The 20,336-nt window shown below is 49.0% G+C and overlaps 1 protein-coding gene across 1 annotated transcript in view; it reads left to right on the top strand.

The window, feature by feature from the left end:
* Prkar1b (protein kinase cAMP-dependent type I regulatory subunit beta) overlaps positions 1-20,336 on the top strand; it is a 141,321-nt gene that overhangs the window by 75,408 nt on the left and 45,577 nt on the right. Inside the window, exons 5-6 of the mRNA XM_008851448.2 lie at positions 15,551-15,612; positions 16,597-16,643. Of these exons, the coding sequence (XP_008849670.1) occupies positions 15,551-15,612; positions 16,597-16,643 (109 nt within the window). The remainder of the gene's footprint in view (positions 1-15,550; positions 15,613-16,596; positions 16,644-20,336) is intronic.

The raw sequence follows: 20,336 nt of genomic DNA on the forward strand, positions 1-20,336 counted from the left end.
GACATAAGGTCTGTGTTCACTCTTCCTCCTGTAGATATTGAGTTGTTTCAGGCCTGTTTGTTGGATGTACTCTCCTTTCTTACTGAAGTGTTCTGTTCAATTATGGCTCATGAACACCTCACTGCCAGGTTTCCTGTTGCTCTGTTTCCAATCCTGGGTGGTGCCATCTTCCCACTGTCCTTCATTTCCATGTGTTATTGGTTATTCTGGGTCTTTTGACTCTTTCCTGATGATTAAGAGTCAGTTTATTTGTGGTCACACAATTTTCTGGTCTTGTGGTTGGGACTGAATCTATAGATCAAGCTGGAAAGAACTGTCATCTTGATAACCGAGCATTCCTATCAATGAACGTGGTATATTTTCCCCAATGACTCCCTTTTTCAGAGTTTTATAGTTTTCTTCAGGAATATTGTCCACATACCTTGTTAGATTTACAACTTAACATTTACCTTTCCTGCTGATGTAAGCAATGTTGCATGGGTGTAAGTTTTTTTAATTTAATTTATTTTATTGTTACTTTTATTTTATGTGTATGAGTATATTGCCTGCATGTATGTAAATGCACCTGTGCTGTGCCCACAGAGGTCATAAGAGGACTTCTGATCTCCTGGAGTTGGAATTATGGATGGTTGTTAGCTGCCATATGGATGCTGGGAATTGAACCTGGGTCCTCTGCTGAACCATCTCTCTAGTCCCTTAAATTGTTTTTTAAAGATAAGATCTCATTCCATAGTCCAAGCTGTCCTAGAACTCCCTATATAGATTGGACTGGCCTTGAACTCATGACAGTCTGTCTGCCTCAGTCTCCTAAATGCTGAGATTACAGGTGTGAACCACCATGTGAGCTCTGACTCCAGTATTTGCTTTTACAAAATGTTATTTATTATTAACTGTGTTTATGTATGATGGAGGGGCATGTGTGTGCCATGTCACGTGTATGGAGGTCAGACCAACTTTTTGGAATCAGTTCTGTCTTTCTACCTTTCCTTGGCTTCTGAGTATCTAACTCTGGTCTCAAGTTTGCATGCCAAGCACCTTCCCCTGCTGAGTCATCTTGTTGGCCCTTACTTTTTTTTTTTTTGAAACAGGGTCTCATAATCACTATGTAGCTGAGGATGACCTTGAAGTCCTCATCCTCCTGCCTCCACCTCCTGAGTGCTAAGATTATAGGCCGGTACCATCATGCTTGGTTTCTGTGGTACTGAAGATGGAACTCAGGGTTTGCTCACATGAGGCAAGCACTCTACCAACTGAACCTCAGCCATAGCTCTGGTATTTGATCTTTAAAGCCGTCTCAGACTTGCTTTGTGAAATGAGCCCCATGCATCTATGTAAAATTCTTTCTATACAATGTGTGATTTGTCTTATCATACTGTGTTGGGCGTGGTTGTGGGTGGCTAATGAGTCTTCTTTCTTGTGATGTCTGATTTTGGAGTTAATCCTACACTCATAGAATAAGTTTAACATCTCTCCTCTGTGTCTGTTTGTGGGTCCCCTGTGAATCCATCTGGATCTGGTGCCTTCTGTTTAGAAAGGCTAGTGATTATTGATTCAGTATCTTGAAAAGATACTGGCCTATTTGGAATGTTATTTCTTCTTGGGTGAATTTTGATACGCAGGATCCAGTTGTTGCACACTGAATGTGGAGAAATGGTTCGCCTGATCTTAGTTCCCAAGTTTGTAGGTGTAGAGTGGTGTGCAATGTTCTTCATCATCCTTTTCATTTTAATGTCATGGATCCATCATGACAGTCACTCCGTCATTCTGGTGTTAGACATGTGTGTCATTCCCCCCCTTTTTCTTGATTGGCTCAGCTATGAAATTGTAGATTTTTATCAGTCATTTCTTAGTTCTATTATGAACTCCAGCTTCAGAAACTGGTGAGTGCCCAAGGGAGGAGACGGGGAAAGGAAGCAGGCTCCTGGAGGGTGCTAGCAGCTTGGAAATAGGGTAGACTACAGCCTCAGTACTACCCCCGCCTCCGGCCAACTCGGCCAACTCGGGGAGCTGGAAGAGGAGAGGAGCTGAGATCAGCACTTCTCTGATGGTAAAAGGCTGTGCAGGACCTGCTTTGTTTTTAGGGATTTTTTTTTTTCTCTACTAATTTCTGTTTTTTGTTTTTGTTCTTTGTTTTTTTCTTTTTGTATGGAAACTGAACCCAGAACCTTAAGCATGCTAGACAAGAGTTCTATCACTGAGCCATGCCCTAGCCCCTCACTGGGGGATTCTAGGCAGGTGCTCTACCACTAAGCAGTACCCCCTAGCTCCACAAAGGGGGATTCTAGGCAGGTGCTCTCTGAGCTATATGCCCAACTCTCTTTCCTCTGTATTTTGAGATAGGCTCTCAATCAGTTGCTCAAGCTGATCTTAAACTCACTCTTGTTGTTTTTAATTATATGCATGTTTTTGTCTCTATATGTGGCAGTCCTTCTGCCTTAGCCTCACAACTGCTGGGCTTATAGGCAAGAGTCACCCCACCTGACTTTGGAACCTTCTTCTAGTTCGGGCTGGCTTTGAACTTTCAGTCCTTTTGCCTTAGCCTCCTAAGTAGTTTACTTTTTAAAGAAGATGTATTTTATTGTTTTTAATTATGTGCATGTTTTTGGCTCTATATGTGGTTATGTACATGTGAGTGCAGTGCCCAAGGGGCCAGAATACGGTGTCAGACCCCATGAAGCTGGAGTTATAGATGGTTATGAGACTCCTGATGTGGGTGCTGGGAATTGAACTCGGGTCCTCTGCAGGAACAGTGTTCATTCTTAACCACTGAGCCATCTCTCCAGCCCAAGTAGCTTACTTTTGCTCCCCCTTCCCTCCTCCTCCTCCTCCTGCTTCTCTTCCTCCTCGTCTTCCTTTTTGGTTCATTTGGATCTTATTCTTATGGTAGTTTCTATGATGGAAGCTTGGGTTTCTGACCTTAGATCTTTTCTACTGTACAGTTAGAGATTTCCTTCCATATGTGCATTTTGTTGTATTTTAAGCATTTTGATGACGTTGTACTTTAATTTTCATTTAGTTTCACATTATTTTTTTCCTCCTCCTCTTCTTCTCCTTTTCTCCCTCCTTTCTCCCCCTCCCCTCATTCTTCCTCCTCTTCTTCCTCTTCCTCCTCCTCCTCCTCCTCCTCCTCCTCCTCCTCCTCCTCCTCCTCCTCCTCCTCTCCTTCCTCCCTCTTCCTCCTCCTCTCCTCCTTTTCCTCCTCTCCCTTCTTTTCATGTTTTGAGACAGGGTCTCATTCTGTAACTCCACTGCCCTGGAACTCACTATGTAGCCCAGGCTGGCCCTACTCTCATGGCACTCCTTCTGCCTCAGCTTCACAACTGCTGGGCTTACAGGCAAGAGTCACCCCACCTGACTTTGGAACCTTCTTCTTTGACCCTGTGTTATTTAGAAATCCCTGTACGTGGGGTTTTCCCAGCTATCTGTTACTGATTTCCAGTTCAACCCCAGGGTGATCCAATGGCACCCAGGGCGGGCTTTGCAGCCTGCATTTGCTCAGGTGTGTTTTATGGCCTGGGATGTGGCCTGGCTTGGCAACTGTGTCATGGGAGCGTGAGAAGTGTTTCCCCACCGTGTGATGAAATGCTCCATAAATGTCCATTAGCCGGTTGACGGGCAATGCTGCTCTGCCACCTGTGTCCTGCTGATGATCCCTTGCCAGTTTCCAGCTGGATCTGCCAGTGGCTGGGAGAATGATATAAATGCCTTCAGCCACACAGAGTGCTGCCTGTCTCTCCCTCTAGGCCTGTCAGAGCTTACCTTGCTCTCCAGTGTGTGTGTGTGTGTGTGGACATGTTTGTGTGTGTGCATATGTCTGTACAGATGTATGTGTACATATATGTACAGGCCTGTGAAGACCAAAGGACAACCTCAGATGTTCTTTGGGTGCTTTCCACCTTAATTTTTTGAGATAGAGTCTCTCACTGGCCTGGAACTTGCTAACTAGGCTAGGCTGGCTGGCCAGTGAGCTCCAGGGATTCACCTGCCTCTGTTTCTCCAGTGTCTGGATAATGCATATAGCACCATACCCGGTGTTCAGTCTCTCTCTCTCTCTCTCTCTCTCTCTCTCTCTCTCTCCCTTCTTCCCTCTCTCTTCCCTCTCTCCTCTCTCTCTTCTCTCTTAACATGAATTCTGGGGATCTACAAGGCAAGCACTTTCCTGACTGAATTATCTCCCCAGAACCCCCCCCCTTTTTTACTTACTAGACCTATACCAGTCTGTAGCTATTCTATAACACTGCCATGCATCCCACTGTCTTTTTTAGTTATCTGGTCCCCACTGTAGGGTGGGTGTTAGTTCCTCACGGCTGTGACAAACGTCTGAGAGGCACAGTATAAGGGAGGAAAGGCTCACTTGGCTCATGGTTTTGGAGGGTTTGGCCTGTGGCCACTGGCCACATTTTCAGGTCTGTGATGAGGCAGAGCAAGGTGGGGGGGGGTAGAAGCTGCTCACTCATAGTGGTCAGGAAGCAGAGAGGAGGAAGTGGCTTGGTGGCATGTTCTAGCTTTCCAGAGCACACTGCCTGTAGTCTACTTCCTCTAACTAGGCCTTGCCTCTTCCTTGCCACTATGTCCCAATAATGGTGAGTTGTTAGAGGTCAGAACCCGGACACTTACAGCAGTAAGGAGCCAGACTCAGCTACCCATCCTCAAAAGGCCAACCACACAGACAAGTAGAGGAAGCTACATTTGGGCTGGGGGATATAGCTCAGTAGTAGGATGTTTGCCTGATATATGCAAGGCCCTGGGTTGGATCCTCAGCATTACCAACCAACCAACCAACCAACCAACCAACCAACCAACCAACTAACCAATCAACCAACCAACCAACCAACCAACCAACCAACCAACCAACCAACCAACCAACCAACCAACCAACCAACCAACCAACCAACCAACCAACCAACCAACCAACCAACCAACCAACCAACCAACCAACCAACCAACCAACCAACCAACCAACCAACCAACCAACCAACCAACCAACCAACCAACCAACCAACCAACCAACCAACCAACCAACCAACCAACCAACCAACCAACCAACCAACCAACCAACCAACTAACCAATCAACCAACCAACAATAATAGTAAGCAGAAAAAGGACAATTTGTTCCATGTGGTCACATTGGAAAGAAGAACACAGAACTACAGTGACCCTCCCCCGCAAGTTTATCTTGAGGCCCTGACATGAGGCTTAGGTTGAAATAGAGAGCAGAGGTGTCCATAATAAAACCAACCAACAATAATAGTAAGCAGAAAAAGGACAATTTGTTCCATGTGGTCACATTGGAAAGAAGAACACAGAACTACAGTGACCCTCCCCCGCAAGTTTATCTTGAGGCCCTGACATGAGGCTTAGGTTGAAATAGAGAGCAGAGGTGTGCATAATAAGCAGTCCTGGTCAAGTGTGGTCCCACTCATCACTGACCATCACTGTCTTAGCCCCAGTCCCTCTTGCAAGGTGGTCTGACAAGTTGTCAGAACTGTGTGGCAGCTCCTCCGACAAGCTACCCCTGTGGCTGCATCAGGGCCCCAGCCTTTTCCTTCTCCTAGTGTGAGACTCCTGAGGAAATTCCAATTCCTTGAGCACCATTGTTTTAATAGTCTGATAGCCACAGGGAGGGAGGGGCACAGGTGCCGTGTTCTGAGTACATTGTGGGATTCATCCATGATGAGGTCAGAGCCCATATGACTGGACTCACCCACTATGGCCAAGTCCTTGCAGTGGTAGTGAGCCTTTCTGCCAATATTTTGAATCCAAACCATAGGCCGTTTCAAGTTGCATGGTACAAGGTGGCCCCCTTGCTTGTGGGGTAAAAGGCTGCTAGTTCAACCATAGAAGCTCTTCTCTTGCTACTTCAGTGTGCATGTGCAGATTCAGAAGAGCAGGTGAGCCTGGGTGTTCTGAGGCCAGAGCTGTGAGCTGGTGACTCTGGGTGGAAGCCAGAATAAATGAGAGGTGTATTTAATCCTCCACTGCCCCTCCCCCAATCCACAGCATGAACACCGGCCTGTGCCTCTTAGAATCCCACAAATAAAATCCCCCACTTCTGCTGAACCTGGACCTCAGGGGCTTCTCTCTTTCTGCTGGGCCTTCCTGTACCAGGAACCAAAGCCAGTTACCTGGCCCCAGGCAGTAGAGATACCATAGGGCTGACGAACAACCTGCTGGAGTAGCCGGCCTTGCTCTACACTGTGCAGACAGCCAGAGCAGAGTTATTGCCATCTCCAGAGGAGTATTTGAAAACAGACCAAACTTTCACCCAAACAATGGGAGAACCTAATACAAGCCGGGACACTGTGTTTGGGGCACTGGCCAGCAGCAGAGGGCCCCTAGACCACTTGGGCTAGGATGGCCAGCCTAAGACAGGCAGACGCCATGGTGCCTGGGAATCTGGGTACTTTCTGTCTAAATAACATTGACTAAAAGCTCAGATCAGCACAGGAGAATCTTGCCTGTTTGGGTCTTTTGGAACTGTTGCTTAGGAAACAAGATGAGATTTAGCTGCCTCCTTTCCTCCTCTAGCCTCACTGTGATCCAGGAAATGACATTGGTAAGGAAATGTGAACGAATTTCCTGCACTCAGTGGGGACCTTTTTAATGGTCTGTTTTCATTGCTGACAATTCCCATCTGCTCCCATCAATTTGCTTATGTTTCTGCATAAAAAAATTTATACATGTATGGGTGCTGTTTGCTTTCTGCTCTCAGACCTCAGCCAGAGAGTGAGTACATGCCTTTACTCGACCCACTCCCACCGGAGGTTTAAAAATTGGTTTTGCTTCTTAGGTGTGCTGGGGATTGGCACACTCTAGTCCCTCACTGGGGAATTCTAGGCAGGAGCTCTACCACTGAGCCACGCCCCTAGCTCTTCGCCTGGGGATTCTAGGTAAGTGTTTTGCCACAGAACTATTTCCACAACCCTGTTCTTTTTATTTTGAGACAAGAACTTAGTAAGTCATCCAGGCTGGCCTCGAATTCACAATCTTCCTCCCCCAGTCTCTCAAGTGTCTGTGGTTATAGGCCTGTACCACTGTGCCTGACTTGGTTTACATTTTTTAAAATGAAGAACTTTTTGGTTGTTTTTAAATAATGACCCAGAAATGCTATTTTCCTAACTCAGTTTACTTATTACTACAGAGAGTCTTGGGTTCATTCTTTGCAGTCAGTGTCCCACTGCTTTTGTTGAAACTCACACATTCCTGTTTTCTTTCCAATGGCAAGGGCCCTCTCTTTGTGTGTGTGTGTGTGTGTGTGTGTGTGTGTGTGCACGCATGTGTGTGTATGTTGTATATGTGTGTATGTGTGTAATATATATGTATATATGTATACATATATGTATGGTGTGTGAATGTATGTGTGTGTATGTTGTAAATGTGTATATGTATGATATATATGTGTGTATGGTGTGTGTATGATGGTGTGTGTGAATGTGTGTGTGTTTCCTATGTGCATGTATGCCCAATCAGAAGCCAGAGGAGGAGGTCAAGTGCCTTGGTCCATCACTGTCCCCCTGATTCCCTGAGACAGAGTCTCCCACTGGATCTGGATGAGGCTGGTGGCCAGCAGCCCCAGAAACCCTCCCACTTCTCACAGCACTGAGATTCTCTCCCCCCCCCCCGATGGATACTAGAGATTTGAACTCAAGTCCTCACGCTTGTGCAGCAAACACTCTTGCCCGCTGAGCCATCTCCCCAGCACCCCTGAAGGGTCTTTTTGAGGTACAGAAATACTATGTGTGGATGGACACAGAGCCTGGCCTTCTGACCCCTGCATTTCCCACTGGTCCTAGCCTGGATGGATAGGGTCGGGTGTGCATGCAGTCCAAGATGCACTGTGATTGACTGCTAGGCTCCCCGCTATGTGTTTCTCATTGGTCCTGCTCCTCCTCCATCCTTAGCCTCCCTGGGGTGCCTGGTCTTGGAAGCTGACAGGACTTGTTTGCCTAGGTGACAGGTGGTGGGGTGTTCCCCTGTGGGCCCACTTCCAGCTGTTCTGCAGCTGTTAGGAATAGAATCCCATAAGAAAGAATGAAGGAGCTCAGCAGCTCCTGAGACATGAGGGCCTAGAGCTCTTCCACATTGTTGGGGGGGGGGTCTCAGAGACTCTCTGGGCATTTGAGCAGGGCAGGTAGAGTCGGTATGCTGAGGGCTAGGCTCCCTGCCTTGCAGTGTCCCTCAGCACTGTCATCACTGGGGTTCCAGGACTGGTCACCCTCATGCAGACTCCGTTCCTTGGAGCCTTGGTCCCTCCAGGTGGTGAGGGGCAAAGTCTGTTCCCAGCACAGGGGGTCAGGTGGTATCTGGGACCCTTAGCACAGACTCCCAGGATTAGGTGGGCCAACCGGTCATTTTGCCTAAACTGGGGCCGAGCTTTCCTGCGTATTCTCTTGTGAATTCTGTGAGGCAGGTGTGAGGTTCTTAGGTGCTCTTGCATGGGTTGCAGTACAGACATGGGAGTTTGCTGCCTGGAGTCAGCCTCAGTGGCACCCTCACAGCCTTCTGAGCCTCAGTTTCCCTGTCTGTAAAATGGGAGTGGTCTTGGGACCCTAGCGATGAAGTTAAGTGAGAGGCTCCCCTTGGATGGGGACAGTGGACACAGACTGGGGACACAAGTGACTACTAACATTGTAACCCAGCTGCCCAGGAAGCGGGATGTCTTATCCAGAGACTCTACAAATCTCAGCTGGTGTCACCCTGGCTGGGATGGGCTGATCATTGCTGTGTGGCTTCACTCTGGACAGGCCCCACTGATAGAAGCCTGGGAGTGCAGCCTGACAAGCCTTCTACCTGTGTGCCCCATAGTACGGAACCGTGTCCTTGGATTGGGTGTGGCTTCCACCACTGTGTACCCAGCCCAGGCTGACAAGAGCATCACAGTCACAGTCTGAAAATCTGTGGATCTGTGGGCTTCTGTCCTCCTACCTCAGTTTTTCACTGAGTTGGTCACAGTTCTTTTATTACCTGTGTGGTCTCTCTCTCTCTCTCTCTCTCTCTCTCTCTCTCTCTCTCTCTGTTGTTAGGTATCATAGGTGTCATCCACCTTTTTTTTTTGGTGATGATGATTTTCTGTATTGTTTTGTTTTGTTGAGGCAGGGTCTCCCTGTAACCCCAGCTATATAGCCCCAGCTGGCTTGGAACTTGCTATGTAGACCAGGCTGGCCTTGATATCTCACAGAGATCTTTCTGCTTCTGCCTCACGAGTGCTGGGATTAAAGGTATGTGTTACCACACCCAGCTTTTAGTGATTTTTTTAAAAAAAGATTTTATTTGTATTTTACATGTATGAATATTTTGCCTGCATGTATGTAAATGTACCATGTACATGCAATGCCTTCAGAAGCCAGAAGAGGTATCAGATCTCCTGGAATTGAAATTAAGGACCAGTGTTAGCCACCATGTGGGTTCTGGGAACAGAAACTGAGTCCTTTGCAGGAGCAGCCAGTACTCTTAGCTGCTGAATCATGTCTCCAGACCCTTCCACTTCGTTTTTTGAGACAGGATCTCTCATTGGCTTGGAGTTCCCTGAGTAGGCTGGGCTATCTGGCCAGTGACTCCCAGGGACCCTCCTGTCTCTGCTTCCCCAGTACAAATAGGTGCTACCACATGGGTTCTGAGCATCAAACTCTGGTCTTTGTGCTTACACAGCAAGCTGAACCATCTCTTCATTCCTCAGACATTCTTTCTGAGAGTTTCGAGAAAGAAAGTGGAAACTGGGTCAGGTGGGTGTCCATTCATCCATCTGTATGTCCATCAATCTATCCATCCATCCATCCATCTGTGTATCTACCCATCCACCCATCCACTCACTGATTCATTCACTTTTCCATCTGTACATCCATCTGTTCCCCCAATCTTCCATCTGCCTGTCCATACATCTATCCACTCATTCATTCATTCTTCTATCCCTTCGTCCATATACTTGTCCATCCATCTATCTACCCTTCCAACCATCCATCCATCCATCCATCCCTCTACCCACCTAGCCATCTACTCCCTGTCCATCCATTTCAGACTAAGAAGCAGAAGAGCTGAGGTTCTGCAGGAAGGATAGACATTGATGAGGAACAATGGCCTGGGTAAAGACAAAGCCTTGGCTATCTTGGTCACAGGTTGTGGGAGAGAGCTGGGATCCAGTCACAATGCTCTATTTGCATGCAGGCCAGGGCATCCTGGGACCCAAGATAGTCCATTCCTGGAAATCATCATGACCAGGCCCTGTCCTGTAGGCCAGCTCTGGGACCATAGGCCAACCCTGGTCCTGCTGACTGGGACTCATTTGGTGGCATTTTCCTAAAGAAAGCTGGGGGTGTCCACCACAGATACTCAGGTCCTCAGGGCTCCAGCTTGCAGGCTGTATAGGTGAGAGAGCAAGGGGGAGATGGAGACTTGGTCAGAGAGGGGAGGCATGGACAGCTCTGGACCTGAGGGGTGCCTAGGCCACTAGGGAGGGAGGACCAGGAACACAACTCTATGTTGCCAGGAAGGAGTTTGCAGCCCAGCTCACCTGTCTCCAGCTGCAAGACCTCGGATAAGGTCATTTGGGTCGGTCCCCAGGTTCCTTCTCTGGAAATGGATGTTGTAGCATTCCAGCCTGTGAGGACAGGTGTGGATGGGACCAGAGGGGCTCAGGGCAGTGCCAGGTCCTCGGTGCCTGTGGGGGTAATAGCTGATGTGTTTATTTCTCTGGCCTCCCTGCACCCCAGAAGCCAGCCAAGACCCCACTGCTCCAGTGAGCAGCCAGCATTGTTGATGGAGAGGGTGGTTTGGTCAGCACCACAATGTAAGAACATTTGTGTTCTCTGCTGCTGACTGCAACTAAACCTTCCAGAAGTGACTTCCAGATCGGGATGGAAAGCTATTTTTCTTTTCACAGGCAGAGGAGGCCCTGCCTTTTAATGCCATTAAGTGCTGAGAGGGAAAGGGATTAGGTTTGTCTGAGGTTGGAAGGCGGAGGGGGAAGTGGGCAGAGCTGTGAGTCTTCAGCCTGGAGACTTGGATTTCTTGGGTTAGGAGCCCAGGGGTGTCAGGTTTCTCAGAAGGAAACTGGACTCCCAGGCCCCTTTGGTAGGTAAGGCTGGGCTCTCTGGCCTGATGGCTCTGTTGTTATTTTCAGTGGTTCCAGGCTCCCAGAGTGCTTCTGTCATGGCCATGAACCCGGACAATGGGAGGGGGGCTTGCCTGTGCTCCCAGAGATACATGAGGTCATTCAGAGATGTTCAATTGAAAGTTGCTCCTGGTGGGTGGGGACATAGGTGACTGACACCAAGAGCCTCTCAGTTTGGGGATCTTATTGGCCCAGAAAAAGGTTTCAGTGGCTCCTGCCTTGGCTGAGGCCCGGATGGAAGAGCAGGTAGACAGAAGCCCCATATAACTGGGAGATATGACTATATTTATCTGCCCTCCCTCATCTGCAGCTCTGGAATGTTCATCATTGCTCACTCTGTGGTTGTATAAACATGGAAATATCCAGGACATCCTGGGGCGGGGGCCTGGGCGGGGGCCTGGGCGGGGGCAAGGAATGAAAGGACGCTAGATAGCTAAAGGAAGCTATCAGAAGTGGGGAATGTGGCTTGCACCTGTGATTCTGAACTAGGGAGGCTGAGGTGGGAGGATGGCAGTGAATTCAGGCCAACCTGGGCTACAGAGTGAGACCAGAAAAGAAAGTTACTAGATGGGTGCACTTTCACCTAAATGAGAGGGGGAAGGGAAATGCAAATTGTGACTTGGGTGTGCAAGCAGGGAGTGACAATCCAGGGAGGTTAGAGTGACACCGGCTCCCCACTGTACCTCCCCAGCTTAGTATTATTAAGAGGAGAAGCGACCGAAGCTGGTGTGGCAAAGCAGACACCTGCCTGAGTGTGTGGGCAGGAGACACATTAGTGTCTGTTTGATCACTTACAGCACTAAAAAAATGTTTATTGGCCTGGGGAGATGGCTCAGCAGCTAAAGTACTTGCTGCATGAACATGAGGACCTGAGTTTAATCCCCAGAACCCACGAAAAAGCCTGGTGGAGGCAGTTACATGTGCTTGCGATCTTAGTGCTGTGGGGACAGAGACAGGAGGATCTGTGGGTGCACTGGCCAGCCAATCTAGCAAATTGGTGATCTCCAGGTTCAGTGAGAGACCCTGTCTCAAAATAATAAGATGAAGATGGGCTGAGGAGGTAGCTTAGTGGATAAGAGTGCTTTGTGGATAAGCATGAGGACCTGAGTTCGAATCCCCAGCACCTACGTGAAAAACTGGGTGTGGCCATGTACCTGTAACAAGGGCTGTGGGGGCAGGGACAGGAGGATCACTGGGGCTGCTGACCACTAGCCTAGCTCCAGGCTCAGTGAGAGACTGCATATAGTAGAGAGTGATAGAACAGGACACTCCATGCCTTCCTCTGACCTCTGCACATGTGCATAGGCACCTGCCTGTTCCCCCATGTACATATAGTACACACACCACACTACACACATGTACACACAAATAAGGTGGAGAGCAATTTAAGAAAAGACCTGATGTCTTCCTCTGGCCTTCACATGCACCGTACACATATGCACACATGAACATACACACACACACACACACACACACACACACACACCACCGCACACACACATTTTACCATTATTAGTTGAGGGCTATTTTTCAGTGTGGGAGGAAACTGCAAAGTTGTTTCTCTCTCTTTGGGGTTTTGAAGAAATTTAGCCAGGCAGGGATGGTTTCTGCAGATGCTAGGGATGCTGTGGCCAAGAAACACCCTGTCAGGGGATGGACATCCAGAGCTGGCCCGAGACTCACCACCACCTTCTCAGCCACAGGCAGAGCCTTCTTCTGCCAGTGAGCACAGGAAACCAAAAACCAAGATGTTAGTGGAGTTAGGATGCCACACTCCAGAGAAGCGTGTCTTGAATAGAGAGAAAATGGGATTTTTAAAATTAGATATACTAACTATACACAATAATGGGTTCATATGATATTTTTATGCACACGTGTAATGTCTTTTATCATATTTACTCTCTTACCTTCTCTTTGTCCCCTCCCACTCCTGCTGACCCCCTTTCTCTTCCTAATTTGTCCCTCTTGTACTTTTATGTCTTTTTTTGGGTGTGTGAGACCCAGCGAGTTTAATTAGTGTTGCTTACAGGAGCATGTGTGAGGGGTTATTTACAGGAGCATGGGCAGCTTTCTAGTGCCTATACTGTTGAAGAAAATGGTTGTCTCTCCATCAGCCACCTTTAACTGTTTATAGATCCTAAGGGAGGGGTGGGGCTTCATGAGTCCCTCCCTCAGCAACTGTTCTCAGTATAAATCCTCATTAGCTGGGGTGTGGCCTCAAGATCCCAGTCCTCTAGCAGCCTTACAGCCCTTAGATACACAGGGAGGGGCGTGGCCTTGTTGGTCCCTCTATGCTCCCTGGAAGATTGATGGGTCCAACCTCATACAGGCCTTGTTTAGGTAACCACAGCTGTACAGCTAGTATTTTAAGAATTACTTATTTAGCTGGGTGAGGGGCACAGTCCCAGTACTTGGGAGGCAGAGGTAGGTTGATCTCTGCGAGTTCAAGACCAGCCTGGTCTACATTGTGAGTTCCAGGCCACCTGGGGCTACACAGAGACCCTGTCTCAAAAAGACCAAAAAAAAAAATTTATAGCTGGGTGTGGTGGGGCACGCCTTTGATTCCAGTACTCTGGAGGCAGAGGCAGGCAGATCTCTGTGAGATTGAGTCCTGCCTGGTCTACATAGTGAGTTTCAGGCCAACTGGGGCTACAGCTTGGGCTATAGGGAGACCCTGTCTCAAAAAGATTTTTAAAAGTTCTTATTTTTAACAAAAAATTTATTTATTTATTTTTATTTTATGTGTATGAGTGTTTTACCTGCATGTATGTAAGTGCACCCATGCTGTGCAGTGTCCGCGGGGGACAGAAGAGGGTGTCGGGTCCTCTGGAACTGGAGTTACAGACAGTTGTTAGCCACCATGGTGCTGGGATTCAACTCAGGCCTTCTCCAAGGGTAGCCAGTGCTCTTAACCACTGAAGCCCCGAAAATTTATTTTTATTTTCTAGACCCTGGAATCAAGCATAGAGCAGTCTGGATCTTTCATTTTGCATTCAGTTCCCAGACGGCTTGTATATTACAGAGTCAGTGAGGACCCTGAGTCCCTCTGAGGCTTGCCTCAAGTTCCAGGTCCTGTGCCCACTCCTTTTTGAACAGTCAGGGTAGGAAGGGCTTCGTCTCAGCATTTTCCCGAATGAATGAAGCACTTCCTGCCTAGGGCTGCATTCCTTACCTTCCCCTTCCCTGCTTCACAGCTCTTGGGGAGCCAAGAGCTGAGGACAGACAGGTCTCCCCTGGTGGCTACTGTGTTTCAGGAGAGCAGGTGGACATTTATGACTGTGTTGTCTGACTGTGCTGGTGAGATGGAGGGTCTGGGCAGCCTGCCCCCTCCCCCCCCTTTGCATTTGTCTCAGTGGCCCATTTCACACTTACATTTGGAAGACTAGTCCACCAGGTTGCTGGGTGGGCACAGCGGTCACTCCAGGGTCCCCAGCTTCGGTGGCCCACAGGGTCCATGTGTCATAGCAGGTCTCTCTTGCCCACACAGAGGCACTGCCTGGCGTCTCACTTCTTTGCTCTTTTCTTTTATTGGCGTGCTCGGGAATTGAACCCAGAACCTTGTGCATGTCAAGCAAGGGCTCTTCCAACTGAACTACGCCCCCAGCCTGGACCTTTGGCATTCCTGTGGTTGGAAGAGGGAACAAACGGGTTGGAGAGAGGCTCAGTGGTTGAGTGTGTGCTGCTTTTGCAGAGGACCTGAGTTCGGTTCCTAGCACCCACATCAGGCGGCTCACAAGGGCCTACTTATAACTCCAGCTCCAGAGGATCCAATGTCCTCTTCTGGCCTCTGCGGGCACCAGCATTCATGTACACCCCCCACCCCATAATTAAAAAATGGAATGAAATCTTTAAAATTTTGTCTTTAGAAAAGCAAAGCCCACACATCAGGCTCAGTGGTTAGGTCCCAACAACATTCAGTTTACAGGCACGAGAAACATTCATGGCCCATTGTAACCTGTTTTCCTAAGTGGAGTGTAAAACAGTGCTGAGTGATCCCTTTCTTGTGAGAAGCCAGACAGGGGCTGACAAGCACTTGCCTAGCATGTACAGAGCCCTGCAATTCATCCTCAGCACCATAAGCTAGGTGTGGTGGTGTGTGCCTGTAATCCTAGTACTTTGGAGGTAAAAGCAGGAAGATCAGGAGATCAGGGTCATCCTTGGCTACATAGTGAGTTTGAGGTTAGCCAGGGCTACTTGAAACCCTGTCTCAAGAGGGCAAAGCAGCCCACACCAGTGAAGAAGTTTGGAGAGGTGGGCCTGAAGGCTGCGTGTGTGGTACCCACGTGGCTGTGGACAACAGGGCTGGGAAAGGTCTTAAGGTCATCAGTTCTGCCAGACTTTGAGTTGGCACGTGGACAGGGAAGGTTTAAGTGTGGCAGAAATCAGGGCTCACCACAGCCACTACCATTACAGCTGCTGATGTGCTGTGCTTTGTTTTTCAGTGACATATTCGACGCCATGTTTCCCGTGACTCATATAGCTGGGGAGACGGTCATACAGCAAGGTAAGTTCCCCACCTCACAGACATGGTCTCTCCATTGCTGGGAATGCATTTGCCCAAGAGCTCATGTCTGTTCTGATAAACTTAAACTGTGGCAGGTGTGCTGGGCAAGCCTGGCATCCTAGTACTCAGGTGGCTGAGGCAGGAAGATTGTCAGGAGTTCAAAGTCAGCCTGGGATACAGTGTGAGACCCTATCTAAAAGAAAAGAAAAAGAAAAAAAGGAGGGAAGGAAGGTAAGAAGGAAGGAAGCACTCAGGAGGCAGAGGCAGGCGGATCTCTGGAAATTCGAGGCCATCCTGGTCTACATAGTGAATTGAAAGCCAACTGGGGCTACAGGGAGACCCTGTTGCAAAAACAAAAACAGAAACAGAAACAAAAACAAAAACAACACAAAAAAAGGAAAAGAAAAAGACAGACATAACATTCTGGGTGCAGAAATGGGTGGATCTCTTTGAGTTTGAGGCCAGCTTGATCTACATAGTGAGTTCTAGGCCAGCCAGGGTGGCCTACACTGTGGGACCCTGTCAAAAAAGAGAAAAAGAAGAGAGAGAGAGAGAGAGAGAGAGAGAGAGAGAGAGAGAGAGAGAGAGAGAGAGAGACTCAAGAAACTAACAAAACATAGCCAGACCAAGTGGCAGACCTATGCTACTCAGGAGGCTGAGGCAGGTTTGTGAGTTCAGGACCAGCAGGTGCAACTTAATGAGACCCTGTTTCAAAAACACAAAATAGAGAGCTGGGGAATGTAATTCAGGAGCACAGCACATGGCTAGCATACATGAGGCTCTGGGTTCAATTCCAGTGTGAGAGAGACAGACAGAGACAGAGACACAGAGAGATGGGGGCTGAAGGGGGCAGGTATTACTTGATAATGGCTTGTAGACCTAGTTCCAAATCCTGTTTGCCAGATAAACAAGAATTCTATAGCGCATATCTGCCTTGCTGGGTTTTGCACTTTCTCATTTCTTGTCTTTTTGTTGTTGTTATAGGGAATGAAGGAGATAATTTCTATGTGATTGACCAAGGAGAAGTAGATGTGAGTATCTATTCCTGTTTTTGGAAAATACCTTCTCTTTCCATGCTTGGTTTGATGACGCGGTACAATTTAGCACCAGGTTTTAACAAGTCCAAGACTGACAACATTTTTTTACTGAATATATTCTATTTATTGTTTACATTTATTTGAGGTAATAGTGATGGAAATCAGGACTCCCAGCACTCTAAGCAAGCACTCTACCAGTCATGACTGGGCTCCTCTCTAGGGGATTCTAGGCAGGAGCTCTAACACTGAGCCACACCCCAGCCCCTCACTGGGAGTCCTAGGTAGGTGCTCTACCATTGAACCACACCCAAGCCCCTCACTGGGGGATTCTAGGCAGGAGCTCTATCACTGAGCCATGCCCCCAGCCCCTCACTGGGGGATTCTAGGCAGGGTGCTCTACCTTGAGCCATACCTCAGCCTCTCACTGGGGAATCCTAGACAGGTGCTCTACCACTGAGAGCCCCCAGCCTTATTTCTATTTTTTATTCAAGAACAGTAGTGAATTTCATCTAAAAGATAATAGAATACAAAAGTACACTTTGGAAGGAGAGCTGTGCCAGGCAGGTGCACAGCCAGTGGGATTCTTTGTTGCCTCTAGAGAGGGTTGGGGTGGAGACCAGCCCATGGTGTTCTATCTGGCTTGGTCCTGCCAATTCTATAGCCAGCAAATATCCCCAGACTTATGCTGGATGCCCATGATTTTCACACAGGCAGGAACTTGCATGTCTGTAGACCCTAAAGGGACTAACGTCACGTGGAGTGACTGTCACTTTGTGTGCCAGCACACATCATCCTGAGATACCAGCTGCACCGAGTAACTCTCAAACCTCCTTCATTCTTTTATTTTCAGCTTCCCAGGGCAAGGGACTCATATGTTTACATACCATAGTTATGACAGAAGACTCTGCTCCAGAGACCCCCACCTTATGTCGGCAGGGTCCTCCACCAGAACCCCGCCTCCTTCTACCTCCTCAGCCACCCTTGTCTAAGCCCCCTAGTGGCTCCTTCTCACCTGGCTTCTGCTCCCAAAGGCAGCCTCCCTGAGCTGAGGTCCGGTTTCCTTTCTAAACCCACTATGGGTTTGTCTCTCTGACTTTGGTTTTTAGCCAGGGTCTCACTGTGTCCCAGGCTGGCCTGGGACTTGGGGTAATCCTCCTGTGACGGCCTCTTGAGTCACCATGCCTGGTTATGTATCTGTCTGTGAATCAGGTTGGGGCCTATGACATGATCACAGGGCAGCACTCAAGGGTCTTGGTCTTCTCCAGGCTCCAAGAGCTTACCTGGTGCTGTGCTGCTACAGGCCTGGGCTGAAACCCTTGCTCCTTCTGATGCCTGCTTCTTTGTTTAGTGCCTTGTTCTATGTCAAATCTTCAGGATAGGCATCAGCAGGTTGTGCCCACACCTGCTGATTTCCCCATGCTCCCTTCCCTGCCAGTTCATTTCTTTGAGGCTGTTTCCTGTGGCTTTCTCTCAAAGGTCTGTCTGTAGACTGACCAGAGGACAGGGACAGAGTCTCAGTTGGATAATTCAGGGTCCTTGAAGTTCCTGGTCAATCCTAGGCTAGCCTCAGGGTTACCACTGGGCTGAGGCACAGCTCAGCCACACCTTGCAGTTCCCTGTAGATTGTGCCCCACCTGCCCAAGGGGACCTGCCCTGCCCTCTGTAGCCTTTGAGGTGCCCAAGCCACACCCTGTCCAATGCCCCGGGGCAGGCGAGCTATTTCAGGCCTGGCCTCTGCTCCCGAGCCTTGGTCCAGCCGGCCTATTTCTGGGAAAAGCATTTTCTGATTTCCCACACTGCCTTTCTGGGAACCACGATGGCCTACCTGCTTCCGGAGCCACTGCACAGGAAGTGACTCATCCTGGCGTCCAGCGGGGGGCACACGCCAAGTTGACCTGTCACTTTGTCCTGAGCTGCATATGACAGCACAGGCTCTGGTCTGGGTCCTCAGGAGAGGGAGGTCCTGTCTCCCCAAACAAGGAAACTCAGTCAGGAGTTGAGATCCCTGTCTCTTTGTCCCTCTGTAGGAAGTGGCACCTGTTGGGTGTTGATGGCTATGAGGTGTGGGTGACTTACTCTATTTTTTTTTGGGTCTTTTTGAGACAGTGTCTCCCTGTAGCCTCAGCTGTCCTGGAACTCACTATGTAGACCAGGCTGGCCTTGAACTCACAGAGATCCGCCTGCCTCTGCCTCCCGAGTGCTGGGACTAAAGGCGTGCACCACCACGCCTGGCCATACTCCTATTATTTTATCTTGATACAGGTTCTCATGTAACCCAGGCTAGCCTTAAACTCACTAGATAGCTGACTCTGAGCTCCCAATTCTTCTGCCTCCACCTCCTAAGGACTGGGGGACAGGCGAGTGCCACAACAGTGTCTACCATGCTAGGAATGGAACACAGGACTTCATGCACACCAGGCACGTGCTCTACCAAATCTTTTTCCTAGTTTACACCCATAGTTTCTCTTGCAAGTCCTGGCCTCGTTATTATCCACTACTGGCTCCCGGACTATCAGAACCGGCCTGCTCTCCCTCCTCCTTCTCCCCTTTCTTTCCTCTCTGAGTCTCAAGTACCCTAACCTGGCTTCAAACTCCGTACATATTGGAGGATGACTTTGAATTCCTGATCCTTCTGCCTCCACCTCCCAAGCGCTGGGATGACAGGCCTGTGTCACCAGGCCTGGTTCATGCAGTGCTGGGGATGGAACCCAGGGCTTCATGTGTGCTAGGCAAGCACTTTACTAACTGAGCCACATTCTCAGCCCAAGTACACTGTCTTCTGCCTTCAATGAAGTCACCTAGAATCTTCCAACCCCATCCCAAAGACACCTTCACCTCCAGTGGAGGAGAGGTTGAGGCAACTCCAGGGAGTGGTGACACACATACTGTGTACCTGTGCCATTCTATCTCCTTCCTGAAGCCATCAGAACCCTGTGATGTCTGCAGACAGGCTGTGTATTGGTCAGAATCCTATGCCGTCTTCAGACAGGCTGTGTGGGCCAGAACCTTGTGATGTGTCTACAGGCCATGTGCAGATTTAGGAAGGCAGCTGGGCTCCATCTGTCCTCAGCTGAGGTGGGCTTCATCACACAGAAGTTAACTTGGAGCCCACGGAGGTAGGAGTGATGCTTAAGGATTCTCCCGTGGAACCTGGTGCTGGTGTCGGGGCAGCTCCTGGAGCCCTCTTTATTCCTATCAGCACTTTCCTCATCTGCTGGCCAGGCCCCACAGCAGCCTCTGACCCCAGCAGCTTCTCCACCCTGAGGGGCCTCCATCCTCACCCTATACGTGTTTTGGATTCCAGTGCAGAAGCCACCCTCCCCAGATCAGCCCCACGTGTGTTTTAGAGACATATGGCCATCTGATGTCCCTAGCTCTCTGATCTGTTTCCCTGGAGGCACCTGGGCCATGCTGTAGAAGACTCCAGATGTAAGGGACAAGAGAACTGCTGGCCTTGAATGGTCATAGAGTGCTCAGCATCGGCCTGAGCCATTCCACCTCCTTCCTGAAGCCGTCAGACACCATAGCCGCCCTCCAGTCATTGCAAACTCCAGTCACTGCTGATCCCATAGCTTGTATCTGTGACCCCTTTGAACATAGAACATGAGGTGGGTGAGGATTGGTTGAACCCCACTTTCCTTGGATTTTTTTCAGGCAGGACTGAGGGTCCTCAAAGCCACAGCTCAT

This window comes from Nannospalax galili, unplaced genomic scaffold (genome assembly GCF_000622305.1).
Source record: "Nannospalax galili isolate Female #2095 unplaced genomic scaffold, S.galili_v1.0 scaffold664, whole genome shotgun sequence".
Classification (NCBI taxonomy): domain Eukaryota; kingdom Metazoa; phylum Chordata; class Mammalia; order Rodentia; family Spalacidae; genus Nannospalax; species Nannospalax galili.